A 21818-nucleotide genomic window follows, 5' to 3' on the forward strand; every position below is an offset into this window, starting at 1 on the left:
GCCAGTATGGCAATGACGAATACACGCTTCCAATGTGCGTTCACCGCGATGTCGCCAAACACGGATGCGACCATCACGATGCTGTAAACAGAACCTGGATTCATCCGAAAAAATGACGTTTTGGCATTCGTACACCCAGATTCGTCGCTGAGTACACCATCGCAGATGCTCCTGTCTGTGATGCAGCGTCAAGAGTAACCGCAGCCATGGTCTCCAAGCTGATAGTCCATGCTGCTGCAAACGTCGCCGAACTGTTCGTGCAGATGGTTGTTGTCTTGCAAACGTCCCCATCTGTTGACTCAGGGATCGAGACGGTTGCACGATCCGTTACAGCCATGCGGATAATATGCCTGTCATATCGACTGCTAGTGATACGAGGCAGTTGGGATCCAGCACGGCGTTCCGTATTACCCTCCCGAACCCAGTGATTCCATATTCTGCTAACAGTCATTGGATCTCGACCAACGCGAGCAGCAATGTCGCGACACGATAAACCGCAATCGCGATAGGCTACAATCCGACCTTTATCAAAGTCGGAAACGTGATGGTACGCATTTCTCCTCCTTACACGAGGCATCACAACAACGTTTCAACAGGCAACGCCGGTCAACTGCTGTTTGTGTATGAGGATGAGAAGTCGGTTGGAAACTTTCCTCATGTCAGCACGTTGTAGGTGTCGCCACCGGCGCCAACCTTGTGTGAATGCTCTGAAAAACTAATCATTTGTATATCACAGCATCTTGTTCCTGTCGGTTAAATTTCGCGTCTGTAGCACGTCATCTTAGTGGTGTAGCAATTTTAATGGCCAGTGGTGTATTTTTCAACATAATCTCTGTTCAGTACGATGGCCTTAGGGAGCCTTACTTGGAGGGCCTGTATGCCCTCATAGTAACACTCTACTAGTTGACGACTGATCCAGCATCTTGCTGCATCAATGATCTCCCCAGCATCCATGTACTGCTTCTCGTGGAGTTCGCTCTTCATTGGCCTAAACAGAGGCAAGTCGGAAGCTGCGAGACCCGGCTGCAGTGTGGATGACGAAGAACAGTCTATTGAAATTTTGTGAGCTCCTCTTAGTTGCGTAGACTTTTGTCAGGCTTTGCGTTGTCTTGGAGAAGGAGAAGTTTGTTTGTATTTTTGTGGCGACAAACACGCTGAAGTCCCTTCTGAGTGTAACACGATACACTTCAGAGTTCATCGTTCGACCTTGAGGGAGGACATCAAACAGAACAACCCCTTCAGAGTCCCAGAAGACCGTCGCCCTGGCGTTACCGGCTGAGGGTGCAGCTTTGAACCTTTTTTTCGGAGGAGAGGTTGTGTGGCGTCACTGCCTGGATTGGTGTTTTGTTCCCGGTTCGAAGTGATGAACCCATGTTTCAACGCCTGTGATGATGTTCGACCAAAAATTGTTGCGATCAGCCGCGTTAACGCACAAGCAATTTCGCACAGATAGTCCTTCGTTGGTGTTTATGGTCTTCTGTTAGGCGGCCAGCGTGCACACAACTTTGAATATCCCAACTGGTGGACGAGTGTGTCAGCACTACCAACAAAGACGTCCATTTGAACAGCGAGGTGTGTGACTGTGATCCGTCGATTACCTCCAATGAGAGCGTCTGCACTTTCCAACATTGCAAGAGTGACAGTGTGTGTAGCCTGCTAGCACTCGGGAGATCGGACAGGTTTGTGCGATCTTGTTGCGATGATGAGAGACGCTTCGCGCAACAACTCACTGTGTGTTTGTTCACCGCCATTTCTCCATTGACATTCCGCCTTTGAGTATCTGTGATGTTCTGGTTTTCCGCCAAAACAAAACAGTTCTCTGCTTGGAACGCACCTCCGTCACAGACGCCATTTTGAAGGTTGCTTATAGCGCCACCAACTACTGGAACTTCACGAAACTACAGGGGAATATTCCACGGTATTCCACAACAAATTCTGCATACATTCAACCGAAATTAGCCTAAAAAACGTGTTGTATTACTTACTGAATGCTACTCATAATTTATTCAAACCATAGACGTCAGAGTTGTTGCCAGCAGAAGTGAAATATTTATACCAATTGCTGTAGAGACGTGTTTCAAGTTTTGGTATGTTTGGCTTGAGTACATTACGAACAACCTGTCTGGAAAATTTGACGCGACAGTCGATTAGAAAAGTGAGCGCATACATACCTCGTCGTATCGGTGGTACCTCGAAAAAGAAATACTGGTGCCGCCATCGTTTTGAGCCATGGGCTTCCATTGTATGTTATGCTTCCTCTGAAAGATCCTGGAAGAAAAAAAAAGTGGATGTGTCATTGCTAATACCAATTACAAAACGGCAGCTAATCATACAAAGTCTTATCCATGGGTCTGAAATACGAAGATGTAACCACGTACAGGTTAACACGTGCCACGACTCACACCCAAAATGCAAACAATGGATACAGTTAATTGTAATGGCGGCTTTGTAGAAGGTGTTATGTGACGTTTTAGTGCACCAACGAAGGAGTTTCGATTTAGAACTATACAGGGTGATTTAAAAAGAATACCACAACTTTAAAAATGTGTATTTAATGAAAGAAACATAATATAACCTTCTGTTATACATCATTACAAAGAGTATTTAAAAAGGTTTTTTTTCACTCAAAAACAAGTTCAGAGATGTTCAATATGGCCCCCTCCAGACACACGAGCAATATCAACCCGATACTCCAACTCGTTCCACACTCTCTGTAGCATATCAGGCGTAACAGTTTGGATAGCTACTGTTATTTCTCGTTTCAAATCATCAATGGTGGCTGGGAGAGGTGGCCGAAACACCATATCCTTAACATACCCCCATAAGAAAAAATCGCAGGGGGTAAGATCAGGGCTTCTTGGAGGCCAGTGATGAAGTGGTCTGTCACGGGCTGCCTGGCGGCCGATCCATCACCTCGGGTAGTTGACGTTCAGGTAGTTACGGACAGATAAGTGTCAATGTGGTGGCGCTCCATCCTGCTGAAATATGAATTGTTGTGCTTCTTGTTCGAGCTGAGGGAACAGCCAATTCTCTAACATCTCCAGATACTGTAGTCCAGTTACAGTAACACCTTCGAAGAAAAAGGGACCAAAAACTTTATTGGCTGAAATGGCGAACAAATGTACAACTAAATGAAACTTTATAGCTCCCTTAATTCGCCGACAGATAGTGCTTAGCTCTGCCTTTTGTCGTTGCACAGTTTTAAATTCCTAAAGTTGTGGTATTCTTTTTGAATCACCCTGTATATTTTACTCTGGCAAGTTCAGAGAACTTCAAGACTTTGTCTCGCGAAAATTTTAAACACTAATTATCGCGACCAGGTTTGAGACAGTCACACGGAACAGATGAAATGCGTCCTTACTTTTCGGGGTGAGAAGCGGAGTTATGAATCGCGATTCATTTATTACACGCAATTTCTAAAATCTCCAATGTTTTTCGCTATGCAGGAGAAAAGTAAGCTGCAGATGGAAACCTGTGTTCGAAAGCACCATCCAACAAGGCAACAGAGCAATTTCTTCACAGGAGATAAAACCTTGTCTACGCACCAGTTAGTTGCATCTGTTCCACTGGCGATCGTGTCAATCAGTTGCGTTCACCGAATAACAAACAACACTGCGGTACACTCCCCCTACGCTCCGTCAGCGTATGAAGTCATGTTTGCTGTCGAAAGGGGGTGTGGGGGTGGGGGGTATCTAGAGGCAGGTGCCGGCGCCTGTAACTTCCACGCGCTGTAGCATCGTTGGATGACGTTTCCAGACACGGTTTCCTATCCTCGGTTTTTTTGTCAAGACCTCCTCTACAACCTCTCGAAATTTGTCTCAACATTTCTGGAACACACTGTACATAACAGAGAGGCGTGTACGTACGTCAGCTGTGGAAGGTCGAATAACTGTCAGATGCTCGTCATACACCATATACAATGCACCAAAGCGACAAGTGTATTCTTTTCAGAGGATGACTAACATATTATCTTGTCAGAAAGGAATCTAAAGTGGTTTTCTGATAGAGTTGTGTGTCCCAAATGCTGGTGGCTTGACATATGTTATCCAGCAATAGATTAGAAGCTTCTTTCAATAAAGCAACAGAAATTTGCACACAAGGGAACATTATCACGTAACACGGCTTTACAAAGGCGCAATCCTTCATGGATTGACCAGAGATTCACATCCTGAAATTTGTTAAAGTTTTGAAACACATAACTTGAAGGTTGCACTGCTTGTTAGGAAACAAACCGCAAAAAGCAATGGAAAATGTCGTCTTTGTAATCTTTACGGTTAACGCAGATATATTTTAGACACGAATCGAATATGTGGTTAGAATTTGTTTCTTCCATTCGAGTCTCTGATCACAAAAATTTTTGTCCTAATAATATCGATTTTGGTCAGTGATCATCATCTTCAGATCTGTTTAAAGTACATTCTAATATAATAAAGCCACAGTGGCACCCTCAAGAGATATAAACAACATCAGCTAGGCGTCGTCGGGCATAACTAAAAATGTGGTTTGAGTTTGTTACGAACATTAGCGCTGTTCACATAACTCCGCGGGCACTTTAATAACGCACCACTATAAGTCTCAGAACGAAATAGTTTTATGGTCATGGACTGGAATAAAAGAAACAAAATGCATATTTCCTAGAGCGCTCTTTATATTCACTATCATTCGTAGCTTGTAGAATACGCTGTTGCTTGAGGTATAGACAGCTCACACCACTACCATGCATGTCCAGACATGCGTCCCTATCCTAAGGCAACAGGATTGCGCATACTCCTCATCACCGATTTCCTTGAAATTTATGATAGAAGCAGGGCTTGAACAGAAATGAAAGTAACAGATCAGATGTGGCAGCTGCAGATGGGCAAGCGTTTAGGAAAGACAGCAGTTTTGGTGCAGGTTGGGAGAGGCAAGGACCATTCGTGGAAGTGGGGCTGCCAGGAAGCGGTTGGCGCACCGGGAAGGCTAAAGGATGGTAATATGAGGGTCGTGGGGTCGAGTTCTTCTATGAAAATCATTTTAATTTTCAGTTTTTACGTTACTTACACTGCAAAGAAACCGAAATATGAAAAAGTAATATACTAGCATACAACGCATTCTGCTACGACCCTTTGTGGAATATTATTGCCCCGGCAGTGCACGCACGCACACAAGAAAGCATTGGCTCCTTTGAACCGAGGATTCAAAAAACGGTGGAGGAATACGCGCCAAACTATAGGAAATCACGGAAACTTACAATAGCATAATTTTTTTTTTTTTTTTTTGACTGATGTGATGAAGTCCTATGTGCAGGAGAACTGGCTCGTGGGGACGATACACAAAATCATAATTATACGATGAGGTTCTTCAATATGAAGAACCATTGCCACAGAGAAATATTAAAGTGATTCCCCCCAGAAACACTTCGCTAGCGCATCCCTGACATACCTATTTTTTATGGTCAGTTAAAGAATTTGATCAAGAAGCTTCAAAAACGACCTTATCAAGAGAGAGAAGGATGTCACAACCGGAGAAGACTACATCAAAATGCACTCCATTGTATATTGATTTCTATCCTCATCAATATTTTGCGAAATGTTGCGCTACGCGTGGTCTGCTGTCAAACTATGTTATAAGAATGAACGTGCTATGAATGTATACCGAGTTCATTTTTCCTCGGAAAATTTAAAATAACCATCTAACTGTAAAAATGCGGCGCTTATAACGTGTTCAAGGAGCAGAAAAAATTGCTGTTTCCATTTTTGTCACGATGGATCACCCGAGCACGTGTAAATCATCAACTGTAAAATAATAAAAGTATCTAATTTTGTATACGATGTTCTCGTGTGCACGTTATAGCCCCTTCCTGGTAATTTATTTTCAGTACCAAATTTTCCTTTCCGTTTTCCTTTCATCCTCTTTATGAATATATTAATAAATGCAACATAGCATATTGAACGTTATTTCTGTTTATTTGCAGTGTAAGTTAACGTAAAAATGGAAAATAAAAAGTAGCGTGTAGGGACTTGGCCCCCATGACCACTGGACAACCGTTCTATACGCTTTCCGCTGCTCCAACCTCTGTCTGGAGTGGAGTTAACAGTAGTGGCTGTCACCTCGCCCGACCAGCGTCAAAAATGCTATCTTTTCCTAAACGCTTGGCCATCTGGAGCTCTCACTTCCGTCACTTTCATTTCTGGCCAGTCCCTGCATATACCATAAATCTGGACGAAATCTATGATGAGGAGTAGGTGCGGTTCCCTCGTCAGACAACTGAGAAACTCTTGTCGGCAGTAGACCTTTTTAATGGTTTTTGTTTCTATTGTATGAATTGATGACGAGATTGGTTACTCAGTAGCATTGCAGAGGTAGCTTGGACAGTAGTTATTTCTCCGAAAGATTTGCAATGAGGTGGAACAACGAGGAACTGACGATCGTGTGAAACCCAGCTCGCACTATTCGCCCACGAGACTCAGAGGGCCATAGACACGGGTTCACAGGTAGATGCCGTGTTTCTTGTCTTCCGCAGGGCGTTCGATACAGTTCTCCAAAGTCGTTTAATGAACAAAGTAAGAGCATATGGACTATCAGACCAATTGTGTGATTGGATTGAAGAGTTCCTAGATAACAGAATGCAGCATGTCATTCTCAATGGAGAGAAGTCTTCCGAAGTAAGAGTGATTTCAGGTGTGCCGCAGGGGAGTGTCGTAGGACCGTTGCTGTTCACAATATACATAAATGACCTAGTGGATAACATCAGAAGTTCACTGAGGCTTTCTGTGGATGATGCTGTGGTATATCGAGAGGTTGTAACAATGGAAACTTGTACTGAAATGCAGGAGAATCTGCAACGAATTGACGCATGGTGCAAGGAATGGCAATTGAATCTCAATGTAGACAAGTGTAATGTGCTGCGAATACATAGAAAGAAAGAGCCTTTATCATTTAGCTACAATATAGCTGGTCAGCAACTGGAAGCAGTTAATTCCATAAATTATCTGGGAGTAGGCATTAGGAGTGATTTAAAATGGAATGATCATATAAAGTTGATCGTCGCTAAAGCAGATGCCAGACAGAGATTCATTGGAAGAATCATAAGGAAATGCAATCTGAAAACAAATGAAGTAGGTTATATATATATAGTACACTTGTTCGCCCATTGCTTGAATGTTGCTCACCAGTGTGGGATCCGTACCAGACAGGATTGATAGAAGAGATAGAGAAGATCCAACGGGGAGCAACGCGCTTCGTTACAGGATAATTTAGTAATCCGGAAAGCGTTACGGAGATGACAGATAAAACTCCAGTGGAAGACTGCCGGAGAGACGCTCAGTAGCTCGGTACGGGCTTTTGTTGGAGTTTCGAGAACATATCTTCACCGAGGAGTCAAGCAGTATATTGCTCCCTCCTACGTATATCTCGCGAAGAGATCATGAGGATAAAATCAGAGAGATCAGAGCCCACACAGAGGGATACCGACAATCTTTCTTTCCATGAACGTGACTGGAATAGAAGGGAGAACCGATAGAGGTAGTCAAAGTACCCTCCGCCACACACCGTCAGGTGGCTTGCGGAGTATGGATGTAGATGTAGATGTAGAATGTAAGCCAAAAAATAGGCTTTGACCACTGCCCACCGCGAGATTTAATGATGGCAGCGGTAACATTTTTCAGCCGAGGATGACTGCCTGTGCGAAAAGGCCAGAGTCGTGCTACTGTAGTTTGAGTAGTGTGATAGTGAACTCACGTTGATGTATTGGGCACTAAATTCATCTGACCAAAACCCGAAGGAATATATCTTGGACACTATCGGGTGCCAGTTCTGCGCTCACAAATCACCGGCTCGTAATCAACGGGAGTAACGTAACAAGTGCGAGGATATCTGGTGAGACATACCTCAGGAAACCTATCAAGAATTCATCGAATCCACTCAGAATTGCTGCTAATAAGCGGGGGGTCATAGTATTTCGGCTCACTAGTGTAAAAAATCAATCGTAGGACCGAAGATTACTTTGGACACCGAAGTGCTTTATTAGCCATGGACCTTTCCGAGGAGTTACGCCCATAGCGTGCCACTGTCGTAGAAAGGTTTAGTAGGTTATAGGGAGACATACAGTTTTACGAAGAATGTAAGGTTGCAACTTCACATTTCTAACATACAAGGTGAGGAAAATTTGGCGTACTTCGACTTCACAGCACGATTCCTCGCGTACTAGGTATAAACGTGCGTATTTTCTTTTGGTTCACTGTTAGAATTGCTTCCTAATTCTTCAGTTATGCTCTTCCACCGAAAGGAGAAACAACCGTTCTGTCCGTCTTCTTTTAGTTCTACTTACTAATTCTTTTATCCTATTGAATACTTAATTCTTCTAAGTCTCCTTCAGCCATAAGTATCACATGACCACTCCAATGAAGTACACCATTTCACAGAACCTCGTCCACTACATTTGATCGCAGATTATATCGTACTGAACGAAGATACTTGTTGAACATGTTTTAAGTGTAACCAAATTTCCGTTGTTCTAACTTCACATTATACTGATAATATGACCAGTGCGATGTTTTGTTATTAAAATTTTTATGTTTTGCCAATGATAATGTGCTGTGGGGTTAGAGTTCACCAGTTTTTATAAAGCACTGCCAAAAATGAAAGCCTTAATCTTTCGGTATTGTCAGGAGTTCCCCAGAGAAGTGTGATAATACCACTCTTGTTTTCTGTATACAGGGCTGTTATAATTAAACTTTCGCTACTTGAGCCAGCGTAGATGGTTCAAATGGCTCTGAGCACTATGTGACTTAACTTCTGAGGTCATCAGTCCCCTAGAACTCAGAACTACTTAAACCTAACTAAACTAAGGACATCACAAACATCCATGCCTGAGGCAGGATTCGAACCTGCGACTGTAGCGGTCGCGCGGTTCCAGACTGTAGCGCCTAGAACCGCTCGGCGACTCCGGCGAGCCAGCGTAGATGGAAAACTATTTATCGTAGAGGCACCCAACTTATAGGAATGATATTCAGACTGTGCGCTGCAGGATTTGCTTTGTTAGTGGTGTTAGTGTCATGTCATGCTGTTAAGGGGACGTAGGTTTCAAACACAAGCATCAGTGTGCGTTACAGTAGCAGACAGTCAACATGGACCTGGCCAAGGTGAGCACGGCTTTACTCGCAATGCTGTTTTGTCGAAACGACAGCAATTGTGCTGCTGCTCTTCACACGTATCGACGAGGGATGGAAGAACCTGATTCGGAAGTTCGAATTACACGGCGATGTGGGAATTGATCCTTGGAGACGCCGACAGCCAATTGCGCCAAAAATTGCTGAAGAAGACGCTGTTGCCATGGATGAGAATGCTGGACCAAAAGTGAAATTTTCAAGCAGTGCACGAGCTGTGTCACGACAGCTGGACGGACATTCCGCGAGTCACCGTAGTTTCGGGCAGCAGTGGAGCAATTTCTAGCGCGGTTGCAAGCTGTCGTAGATGTATATCACTGTCATATTGAGCATCGTTTGTAATCTGGAACGTAAGCGTCGTAAGCAATTAACAATAGCACTAAGCTCTCACATGGAAATTAAAATGTGTTTCATTCAATGGATTTTTAGTTATTTCTCTTCTGCATGTCATTAAAAATGTTTCCACAAAGTTTCACTGCCCTGCAATCACTCGTTATTCATAGAGACCCTCACAAGTAGCGAAAGTTTAATTATACTCACCCGGTACATAAACGAGACTGAGCAGCAATCTATGATTGTCTGCGTATGATGTTGTAGTGTACGGGGAAGAATCGTTGTTGAGTGTAGTAGGATGCACGACGACTTAGAATTTTTATTTGATGTGTTGAATGGCAGCTCCCTCCAAATGTAGGCAAGTGTAAGTTAATGGAGACAAGCAGGACAAACTTGTAAATTCCAAATACAGTTTTAGTGGTGTGATGCTTGCCACTATCACGTCGATTCAATAACCAGGCGTAACGTTGCAAAGCAGTATGAGATAAAATAAGCACTTAGGCTCGGTAGTAGGGAAGGCGAATGGTCGATTTCGGTTTATTGGGAGGATATACAAAAAAATTAGATCATGTGTAAAGGAAAAGGCGTATAGAACGCTAGTGCGACTCGTTCTTTAGTACTCTGAGTACTTCTCGAGTGTATGGGATCCCCATCAGATAGGATTAAAGATAAACGTCGAAGCAATTGAGAAGCGTGCTGCTCGATTTGTCAGTTATGGGCTCGATCAACACGCGAGTACAACGGAAATATTCCCCTGGACGGAAGACTACCTTCTTTTCGCTAAATACTGCTGAGAAAGTTTAGAGTATCTGAATTTGCAGCTCGCTGCAGAATGGATCTAGTCCCGCCAACGTAAGCTTCGTGAACGACTGCGAAGGTAAAAGAAATAAGCTCTCGTAAGGAGGAGTATGGACAGGGGTTTTCCCAAACTCCATTTACGAGTGGAACAGTAAAGGGAATGTGATGAATGAATAACTTTTTTTTTAACTTCCAAGATCGCTAAAATCATTTATTCATATAGATGACCGGTTTCGGCGGTTCTCTGTTACCGTCTTCGGATCTATGTTTACATCATTAAATAATCTCCTCCTTCAGTGCACCCTAAGTGGTGCTACACAATGTATGTCCATGTTGGTATCGTGAGCTAGACTAGAAGTCGACATGTCAGTTTTAAAATAACAGCTATGAACGCAAACATCATCGCGCCCATTATAGTTCTCACGTTCATCGCCACTTTACAACTAAATGTGATCACGTGTAATCGGCGCAATAAAATGAGTGGACATACAGTAGCTGTTATTTTCAAACAGACTTGCCAACTTGTAATGTAGCTCACAATACCAACAAGGACATACATTGTACAACACCACTTACAACACTGAAGGAGGAGATTATTTAATGATGTAAACATAGATCCGAAGATGGCAACAGAAAATTGCCGAAACTATATGCATGAAAGACTGTAGCATTCTTTATTATTCAGTGTTCACAGTACTATAGGTCGCCCCCATGATGACGACATCAGAGGTGTATAAATAAAGGAAATGGTTAGTAGCTTACAAGTTACCTGTGCCATGCATCGTATGATCGCTTTTGTAGTATTTATGTAATTGTAGACGTAGATCCGACGTAATTTCAGAGCCCTACGTCATTACAGTAAGGCTTTCCGAACCGTTGTGGCAGAGATGTTACTGTGTGCACTGGAAGTAAGGGCGTGGTACTCACTGTTCCACGTCTGGGACGAGCAGCTGGTGAGCCACGCCTTGGCGCCGGAGTTTCTCGCGGAAGTAGCGGTGCAACTGCGGCGGAACCATCACCACGTAAGTCGGCTGTCCCGGTGCATTCCAGACCCTAATGGATGTGCTCTTCCTCAGGTGGTCCAGCAGTGGCAGCTGTTGGTCTGTGAACGTCACCCGGTACAGCGCGCGCCTGCCATTCACACGAGAAAAATGCAGGCGTCGTGAAACCAAGAAGCTGGGAAAATGTACACAAATTGGTCAGAGAGGTTAAAGAGACGGTTAATATTCAGATATTTAAAAAAAAACAGGCAAAGGGTACTTGTTAAATATTACACCATAGCCAAGGATTGTTTAGACAACACAGAGGGGGACTAGTAAAAATTAGCATAAAATAATAATAAATGTCTTTGCAATTTCTGCATTGCTCTGTCAAATACACTATCTGATAAACGACTCGGACTCAGCTACGTACATCTACACTACTGGCCGTTAAAATTGCTACACCAAGCAGAAATGCAGATAATAAACGGGTATTCATTGGACAAATATATTATACTAGAACTGACGTGAGATTACATTTTCATGCAATTTGGGTGCATAGATCCTGAGAAATCACTACCCAGAACAAGCACCTCTGGCCGTTATAATGGCCTTAATACGCCTGGGCATTGAGTCAAACAGAACTTGGATGGCGTGTACAGGTACAGCTGCCCATGCAGCTTCAACACGATACCACAGTTCATTAAGAGTAGTGACTGGTGTATTGTGACGAGCCAGTTCTCGGCCACCATTGACCAGACGTTTTCAGTTGGTGAGAGATCTGGAGAATGTTCTGGCCAGGGCAGCAGTCGAACATTTTCTGTATCCAGAAAGGCCCGTACAGGACCTGCAAGATGCGATCGTGCATTATCCTGCTGAAATGTATGGTTTCGCAGGGATCGAATGAAGGTTAGAGCCACGGGTTGTAACACATCTGAAATGTAACGTCCACTGTTCAAAGTGCCGTCAATGCGAACAAGAGGTAACCGAAACGTGTAACCAACTGCACCCCATACCATCACGCTGGGTGATACGCCAGTATGGCGACGACGAATAGACGCTTCCAGTGTGCGTTCACCGCGATGTTGCCAAACACGGGTGCGACCATCATGAAGCTGTAAACAGAACCTGGATTCATCCGAAAAAATGACGTTTTCCCATTCGTGCACCCAGGTTCGTCGTTGAGTACACCATCGCAGGCGCTCCTGTCTGTGATGCAGCTTCAAGGGTAACCGCAGCCATAGTCTCCGAACTGATAGTCCATACTGCTGCAAACGCCGTCTTACTGTTCGTGCAGATGGTTGTTGTCTTGCAAACGTCCCCATCTGTTGACTCACGGATCGAGGCGTGGCTGCACGATCCGTTACAGCCATGCGAATAAGATGCCTGTCTTCTCAACTGCACCCCATACCATCACGCTGGGTGATACGCCAGTATGGCGACGACGAATAGACGCTTCCAGTGTGCGTTCACCGCGATGTTGCCAAACACGGGTGCGACCATCATGAAGCTGTAAACAGAACCTGGATTCATCCGAAAAAATGACGTTTTCCCATTCGTGCACCCAGGTTCGTCGTTGAGTACACCATCGCAGGCGCTCCTGTCTGTGATGCAGCTTCAAGGGTAACCGCAGCCATAGTCTCCGAACTGATAGTCCATACTGCTGCAAACGCCGTCTTACTGTTCGTGCAGATGGTTGTTGTCTTGCAAACGTCCCCATCTGTTGACTCACGGATCGAGGCGTGGCTGCACGATCCGTTACAGCCATGCGAATAAGATGCCTGTCTTCTCAACTGCTAGTGATACGAGGCCGTTGGTATCCAGCACGGCGTTTCGTATTACCCTCCTGAACCCACTGATTCTATGTTCTGCTAACATTCATTGGATCTCGATCAACGCGAACAGCAATGTCGCGATACGATAAACCGCAATCACGATAGGCCACAATCCGACCTTTATCAAAGTCGGAAACGTGATGGTACGCATTTCTCCTCCTTACACGAGGCATCACAACAACGTTTCGCCAGGCAATGCCGATCAACTGCTGTTTGTGTATGAGAAATCGGTTGGAAACTTTCCTCATGTCAGCACGTTGTAGGTGTCGCCATTGGCGCCAACCTTGTGTGAATGCTCTGAAAAGCTAATCATTTGCATATCACAGCATCTTCTTCCTGTCAGTTGAATTTCGCATCTGTAGCACGTCATCTTCTTGGTGTAGCAATTTTAATGGCCAGTAGTGTACATCTACATGGATACTTTGCAAATCATATTTAAGTGCCTGGCATAGGGTTCATCGAACCACTTTCGCAATTCTCTATTATTCCAATCCCGTATAGCGCGCGGAAAAAAGAAACACCTGTATCTTTTTGTGCGAGCTCTGATTTCTCTTATTTTATTACAGTGATCGTTTCTCCCTCAGTAGGTCGGCGTAAAAAAAAATATTTTCGCATTCAGAGGAGAAAGTTGGTGATTGAAACTTTGTGAGAAGATTCCTCCACAACGAAAAACGTCTTTGTTTTAATGATGTCCACCCGAAATCCTGTATCATTTCTGTGATACTGGCTGCCCTACTTCGTGATATTACAAAACGTGCTGCCCTTCTTTGAACTTCTTAGATGTACTCCGTCAATCTGATCTGGTAAGAATCCCACACCGCGCAGCTATATTCTAAAAGATAACGGACAAGCGTAGTGTAGGCAGTGTCTTTAGTAGATGTGTTACATTTTCGAAGTGTCCTGCCAATAAAACGCAGTCTCTGGTTAGTCTTCCCCACAACATTTTCTACGTGTTCTCCCCAATTTAGGTGGTTTGTAATTGTAGTTTCTAGGTAGGTAGTTGAATTTAGGGCTTTTTGATTTGACTGATTTATCGCGTAACCGAAGTTTAACGGATTCCTTTTAGCAGTCATGTGAAGGACCTCACATTGTTCGTTATTTAGGGTCCACCGCCAATTTTTGCACATACAGATATCTTTTCTAAATAGTTTTGCAATTTGTTTTGATCTTGTGATGACTTTACAAGTCGATAAACGACATCGTCATCTGCAAAAAATCTATGACGGCTGCTCAGATTGTCCCCTAAATCGTTTACATAGATAAGGAACGGCAGAGGGCCTATGACACTGCCTTTGGGAACGCCAGAAATCATTTCTACTTTACTCGATGACTTTCCGTCGATTACTACGAACTGTGAGCGCCCTTACAGGAAATCACGAATCGAGTCACATAACTGAGACGATATTCCATAAGCACGCAATTTAACTACAAGCCGCTTGTGTGGTACAGTGTCAAAAGCCTTCCGGAAATATGGAAACAATTTGAAATCCCTTGTCAATAGCACTCATCACTTCGTTCGAGTAAAGAGCTAGTTGTTTTTCATAAGAACGATGTTTTCTAAACCCATAAGCCGGAATTAAATACTAGATGTCAAGAAAGGCAGACACGCCAGTACAAAAAGAGACGTGTGAGTATTTTTTTTGTCAGCAGAGACGCAGTAATTGCGGAGTGGGTCGGTCAGGAGACTACAGCGATATCGAACGTGCACTAATCTTTGGATATCACCTGAGTATTAAATCCATCAGGGACATTTAACCCTTATAGAGCTGACAATGTTGACTGTCGGTGATGTGATTATCAAGTGGAAACGCGAAGGAACAACCGCAGCTAAGCCAAGACCAGCCAGTTCTCATGTGTTGACGAACATGAACCGTTAAACACTGCGGAGGGTGATTGTAAAAAGTTAACATGAAATCGGCGGAAAGAATCACTTGCGAGTTGCAAAGTGCTGCCAGCCGCCAAGCTAGCACAGAGACAACGCGTAGTGAGCTAAAAATAATGGTGTACAGTGATCGAGCCGCTCTCATAAGGCATACATTTCTGCGTAGTAGTAGTAGTAGTAGTAGTAGAGGGTTTTTTGGGCGCACGACAGCAAGGTCTTCAGCGCCCGCTCAGTAACAGATTGAGACGGGTGTCAAGAAAATACTCAGAACAGTAAGATAAAACATAACGTAAAACACAGGTAACAAGCTTTGAAAAATATGTGCCTACCCACACCGAAACGTGGGACGAAGCATGTCGTCAGCAGTAAAACATGGACAACACAGGAAGAAAGTGGTAGAGGGAGCTGAAACAATATAGCAGATGGAAGTGGCTGGATCAAAATGGCTCAAATGGCTCTGAGCACTATGGGACTTAACTGCTGAAGTCATCAGTCCCCTAGAACTTAGATCCTTAGATCCTTAGGTTAGTTAGGTTTAAGTAGTTCTAAGTTCTACGGGACTGGACCTCAGATGTTAAGTCCCATAGCGCTCAGAGCCATTTGAACCATCCTCTGGTTTCAGCTCTTGAGGAAGAATGGGCGGCCATTCCTCTGTAGACATTCAGGCACCTAAGTGTCCCAGGGGAGTTCAAGCCGTCACAAAGGCGAAAGGTTGGACACACCCAATATTAACGTCCACTAACAGATGTCCGGACGCCTTCGATCGGATAGTGTCCAGTACATATTACTGAAAAGCCTTACGCCCTGATCTGCAACAGATTCTTGTATCTGACAGTGATCGACCTACACTACGCGGCAGTATCGATACGGAGTCTGAGATACTGCAGTTTGCAAGTAATAACAGTTCTTCGCGATTCCACTGACGGTGTAAGCAGAGTTTACAATGGGCGCGTCATCTGGCGGAGTTCTGCTCTTAAATACGTATGCGCGGTTGTTTAACGCTTTATCACCTGAAGCCTTCGAATCGCACCATTTCATACAGTGTTTGGCAATTGCTTATCGTTCGGTTTTGCTCTTTCAGTTTTCACTCTAGGCTGATCTTGTATGTTTACGACTTTGCAGTGTTTTAGATTCTGTTTCTGGGCCGCTGTTCACTATGTGAACTTAGTCACTACCGACCTTTCGGAATGCGAGTTGTTCCAACTGTCACTGCGTCACTACCTTCCGAGTGATAATGAACTTTTACTACCGTTGCCGGGTAGCATAGTAAAATGGCGACGAGCCTTTACTGTCACTAAAGAGATAATATACTAAACCAAACACCATTTTCTTGTGCTCAGCATTTCGTTCATATGTGGAGATAAATGGAATCAGTTTTTCAGCGAGATAGATGGGAAAACTAGAAGAATATAATGGAAAGTGGGAAATATAATCATGGTCCTGACATCAGTAAGCAGAGAAGTAGTAGTAGTAGTAGTAGTAGTAGTAGTAGTAGTAGTAGTAATAGTAATTTTATTAATCCGCGTATCCCTTTTACATAGCTAATGGCATTTCATCCTATTACAGTTTAATAAGGAGAAAAACAAAACATAATTCATACATACAGGCGTTTAGATACATGTATAGTTTGCAAGGGTGGGTTCCGGTAGTCTCCCGTGGTCCTGTAGTAGGAATCATCCCAGAATTTGTCTGACGTAATTCAGGGAAACTCAGCGGAGATAGCCGGATTGAGAATGGAGCCTCCATCCTTCCGAATACAAGATCAGTCTGTTAAAAGCTGCGCAATATCATTCCTTTGCACCATGGTGTGCAACATTTCTATGAAACGGAATTATTTTATGACGTAAAAAGCTAGTGCTATATGTTTTTTTTTTATTTTTCGCTATCATTCATCGCACACGCTATACATGCATTACTTAATTATGTACCTCTACGCACAGTATCGGTTGACATCGGGACCATAGCGAAGATTCTTGTTTTCCATTTTGTGCACCGCAACTCCACGTTAGCTACCCTGAAAAACTGGGCAACACCCTCCATAATGAGTGACATACTGAGCTCAGGAAGAGGATAAGATGTTAAAATTATACACTGTACAGTTATGGAGTAAGGTTTTCCGAGAAAGAAAATGTTGTAGTGCGAAACTGTTATGTGCAATAACAGACATTTTTATTGTTTTTATCATCATTATTTATTTTTTACCAAACCCCTACTGTCTGTTATTCACTGTACAGAATGTATTACTTTTTAACTCCCTTTTTAAAAAGGCTATTTCAATAACCCCTTTTTCTCTTTGGGAAATTTATTGGGCAATTTTACTCTTCAGTAGAAGATATTGTTTTGAGTCTTATGATTATTATTTTTGAAGAATGTTAGTGGAACTCCTATGGCATAATTTTGTTGTGAGTCTGTCTCTCTGTCTCTCTGTCCATCTGTTAAAAACGCGTTTTCTCAGGAACGGATACATATATCAAGTTGAACTGTAGCTCACATACTAAGACCTATAGTCGTTTGCGGGTGTAAAAAAATGAAGCTTCTAAAGAAATTCTGTCAGAAGATACGACCATTTATGAGTACATAATTTTATACTGGCAAATTCGCTCATTACAACCTATAGGTTACTTCCCTTTGACCCAGAATCATGAAATTTGGCAGAAAGCAAGGCTTTACAGTACACGTAAAGGGAGAAAAACGGAAATTGTTAATTTGTAATTATATCGAACGACATAAATATTTCTTTTCTCAGTTTTTACCCGCGTTCAAAAGTAAAATTAAAACATTCTCGAAAGTCTTGTAATTCCCGGGACCGATATCCTACCATTAAGTCAGAGGGGGAGGGGGATTCCCACCATTGCAATGTGTTCCTTTTCGACTAGAGAGAGAGAGAGAGAGAGAGAGAGAGAGAGAGAGAGAGAGAGAGTGGTTTCCGCCTTTTATTAACACATGCAGTTCTAGATCGTTATATGTGGTCGTACCTGCACTTTGAATGGATTACCCTTATTCGTACTCGTAATTGTCGAAGAGGAGGCGGCTGTGGTGATTGCACGTCACAGGCTACACGCGCATTTTCCCGACATGTGGGGTTTCCTCGGAGAGAGAAATAACAGAGCACACTGCTGAACAGATAAACATCCATGATCGGCCACGGTGAAGCGCTAACTGCGAAACAAGGTATTGGCGATATTGCGGCAACACGACCTCTACCGACGTTTCTATGTAACCAAACACACCAAACACGTTGGAGGGAAATCTGAATGAAATATAACTAGATGTACAATTTTTATTCAGTGCTGAAATGTGGTAACTATTCGTGCGTCATACTGCAGAAGACAGGTAAAGAACGGCAAATCTACGTTTATAATTTTTCTAGATTTACGAAAGCTTTTGAAGATGTTGACTGGAAAACACACTTAGAAAATATAAAAGTTGTAGGAATAAAATATAGAGAGCGAAATGTTATTTACAGCTTTTGCAGAAACCAGAGAGTCGGAGAACATGAAAATTAAGCAATGAGTCAGAAAGAAGAGTTCAAATGGCTCTGAGCACTATGGGACTTAGCATCTGAGTTCATCAGTCCCCTAGAACTTAGAACTACTTAAACCTCACTAACCTAAGGACATCACACACTTCCATGCCTGAGGCAGGATTCGAACCTGCGACCGTAGCGGTCGCGCGGTTCCAGAGTGAAGCGCCTAGAACCGCTCGGCCACACCGGCCGGCAGAAAGAAGAGTGGCAGGGTTGTCATCCATGCCTGAAGTTATTCAGTCTGTATTCTGAACAAACAGTAAATGAAAGCAAGAAGAAATTCTGACAGGAGATTAGGATTCAGAAAGAAGAAGAAGGAAAAAAAAAACTTTGAGGTTTTCCATTGACGTTTTACACTGATCAGCCAGAACATTATGGCCGCACACATTTGACACGGATAACAGCGGCGAGGTGTCGTGGCATGGAAGCAGTGAAGCCTTGGTAGGTCGCTGGAGGGAGCTGGCACCGTATCTGCACACACACGTCGCCTAATTCCCATAAATTCCGGGGAGGGAGATGATGAGCCCTGACCTCATGTTCAGTGTTCGATCGGGATCAGATCTGGTGAGTTGGGGGGCCAGCACAATAAATGGTACACGCCACTCTGTTCCTCGGACCTTGCCATTACACTCCTGGCCTTTTGAAATGGCACATTATCTTGCTGAAAAATGTCACAGCCGTCGGGAAACATCGTCATGAACGGATGTACGTGTTCTGCAATCAGTGTACGATACCCCTTGGCCATCATGGTGCCTTGCACAGGCTCCACTGGACCCATGGATGCCCACTTGAATGTGCCTCAGAGCATAATGGAGACACCGCCAGCTTGTCTCCGTCCCGCAGTACAGGTGTCAAGGACCTATTCTCCTTGAAGATGACGTATTCGCGCCCTCCACAGGCATGATGAAGAAGGTATCGGGATTCATCAGATCATGCAGCGCTCTGCCACTGCACCTACGTCCAGTGCCGATGGTCACGTGCCCATTTCAATCGTAGTTGCCGATGTCGTGGTGTTAAGATTTGGACACGCATGGGTCGTCGGCTGCGGAGGTCCATTATTAGGAGTGTTTGGTGGACTGTGTGTTCAGACACACTTGTACTCTGCCCATCATTAAAGTCAGATGGTAGTTACGCCACAGTTCACCACCTGTCCTTTTTTTACAATTCTGCCCGGCCTACGACATCCGAGATCCGTATTGAGGGTGGTCGTTGAACCCCACCACGTCTGGATGTGGTTTCACCTTGGTTTCACCACGTGTTGAAGACGCTCACCAAAGCACTCCTCGAACACCCGACAGTCGTGCAGTTTTCGAAATGCTCGTGCTGAGCCTCCAGGCCAGCATAATGCGCTCTCGGTCAGCCTCAGATAGATCGCGGACCTTCCCCATTTTACACACGCACAACACGCTTATACACACCGTGCGTGTGTCTGACTAGCAGTCATTCCTCGCTAGGTGGCGCTGCTATCGCCTTTACGAGCTTATGTCGATAGTAGGTCGGTGACAATAATGTTCTGGCTGGCCAGTGTATTTATATTAGACACAGCAAAGGATTTGGAAGAGCATTTTCATGCAAAAGATAGTGTCTTAAAAAAGGTTTTAATATGAATATCAACAAAAGTAAAACAAGGGTAATGAAAAAAAGTAAAACAAGAGTAATAGAGTGCAGTTAAATTAAGTCAAGTGATTTTGAAAGTATTTGGAAACGATACACTAAAAGTAGTAAATGAGTTATGCTATTTAGGCAGCGAAGTAACTAATGTTGACCAATATGAAGACGATATAACATTCAGACAGGATAAAGCACAAAAACATTTCTGATAAAAGAAGAATTTGTGAAGATATAAATTTAAATGTTAGGAAGTATTTCCTGAAGGTGTTTGCGTAGAGTGTAGCCTTATGCGTGAGTGGAAAGTGGACAGTAAGCAGTTCAGACGAGATGTGAACAGAAGCTTTTGAAATTTGGTGCTACAGAAGAATGTTGAGTATTGGACTCGTAGATCACGTAGCTAGCAAGAAGATACTGAATCAAATTGGGGTAAAAGAGGAATTAATGGCTCAACTTGACTAAAAAGAGGTATCGGTTGATAGGACACGTCCAGAGGCATGAAGAAACTATCAATCTGGTAATCGAGGGTAGTGTTCGGGTTAAAAATTGTAAGGGAAAGCCAATGCTTGAATGTAGTAAGCAGGATCAAGAGGATGTAGAATGCAGTACGCATGCGCAGAAGAGGCTTGCACAGCATCGAATAGCGTTGAGAGCTGCAACAAACCAGTCTTTGGACTCCAGACCATAACAGAAGCTGTGAATAATCAGGTAAAGAGATTCCACACCACCAAAACTTATTTCAGCAGTCTTACGCATCTTTAAACCGAAAAAGCTAAGAGGTATACACATATATTATGAAAATGTATGTAAGTATGTATGTATGTATGTGTGTATGTGTGTATGTGTGTGTGTGTGTGTGTGTGTGTGTGTGTGTGTGCGTGTGTGTGTGTCTGTTCCACGTCTCCACTTAAACCGCTGGACCGATTTCAACCAAACCTCATATCTTAATGTCAGACGACAATCGCTGTGGGGTAAGAACTACCTATCATAGGGGTGGGGGTGAAAAAGAAGCGTAGCCCGTGACACGTGAATTCTCAGACTTTATTCATCCAGTATTTGAGAATGAGAACATTTAGTGACTTTCAACAAACTTTATGCAGAACTTCAAACCTTTATGAAATTTATCCTCGCTCAAAACATATTCAAAATAATGAAAGGAAAAATATTTATCGTTTACTGCTTTTCCGCTGTTCGTATAGCACAAGTACTGCATGAGGCATGGCGTTATAATTTACTACTTATTTATTACTAAATGCATTCACGACTCATTTTAGAGACAATATGCACATATAATCACTCGATGTAAGGGCAAAATTAATCATTGTCCATCACATGTACGGAATACATGGCGTCATAAACAACGCGAAGCGTGAAAAACTGCCGCATCATGCATGACGTTTGAATTACTTATTTGCTACTAACTCTATTCGAAACACAGTTTGCAGTAAGTACCCACATATGTCACAGAATGTACCTACAAAATTATATCTTTGTATGACACATAGTTCAGGAGCTATGACGTCATAATCATTAAACCGACGAGCGTACGTCACAGCACGCGACACAGCAGGTCTTACGAATGCCAGCAGCCGTCTCCGGCGGGGAATGAGTAACTACGCTGAAGAGCCAAAGAAACTGGTACACGTGCCTACTATCGTGTAGGGCCCCCGCTAGCACGCAGAAGTGCCGCAACACGACGTGGCATGGACT

The 21818-nt window shown here is 43.5% G+C and overlaps 1 protein-coding gene across 1 annotated transcript in view; it reads right to left on the reverse strand.

Annotated features, from left to right (window-relative positions):
- LOC124613400 (carboxypeptidase B-like) overlaps positions 1 to 21818 on the reverse strand; it is a 120228-nt gene that overhangs the window by 83563 nt on the left and 14847 nt on the right. Inside the window, exons 2-3 of the mRNA XM_047142103.1 lie at positions 11205 to 11408; positions 2172 to 2268 (exon numbers count right to left, since the gene is read on the reverse strand). Of these exons, the coding sequence (XP_046998059.1) occupies positions 2172 to 2268; positions 11205 to 11408 (301 nt within the window). The remainder of the gene's footprint in view (positions 1 to 2171; positions 2269 to 11204; positions 11409 to 21818) is intronic.

This window comes from Schistocerca americana, chromosome 4, assembly GCF_021461395.2.
Source record: "Schistocerca americana isolate TAMUIC-IGC-003095 chromosome 4, iqSchAmer2.1, whole genome shotgun sequence".
NCBI classification, from domain to species: domain Eukaryota; kingdom Metazoa; phylum Arthropoda; class Insecta; order Orthoptera; family Acrididae; genus Schistocerca; species Schistocerca americana.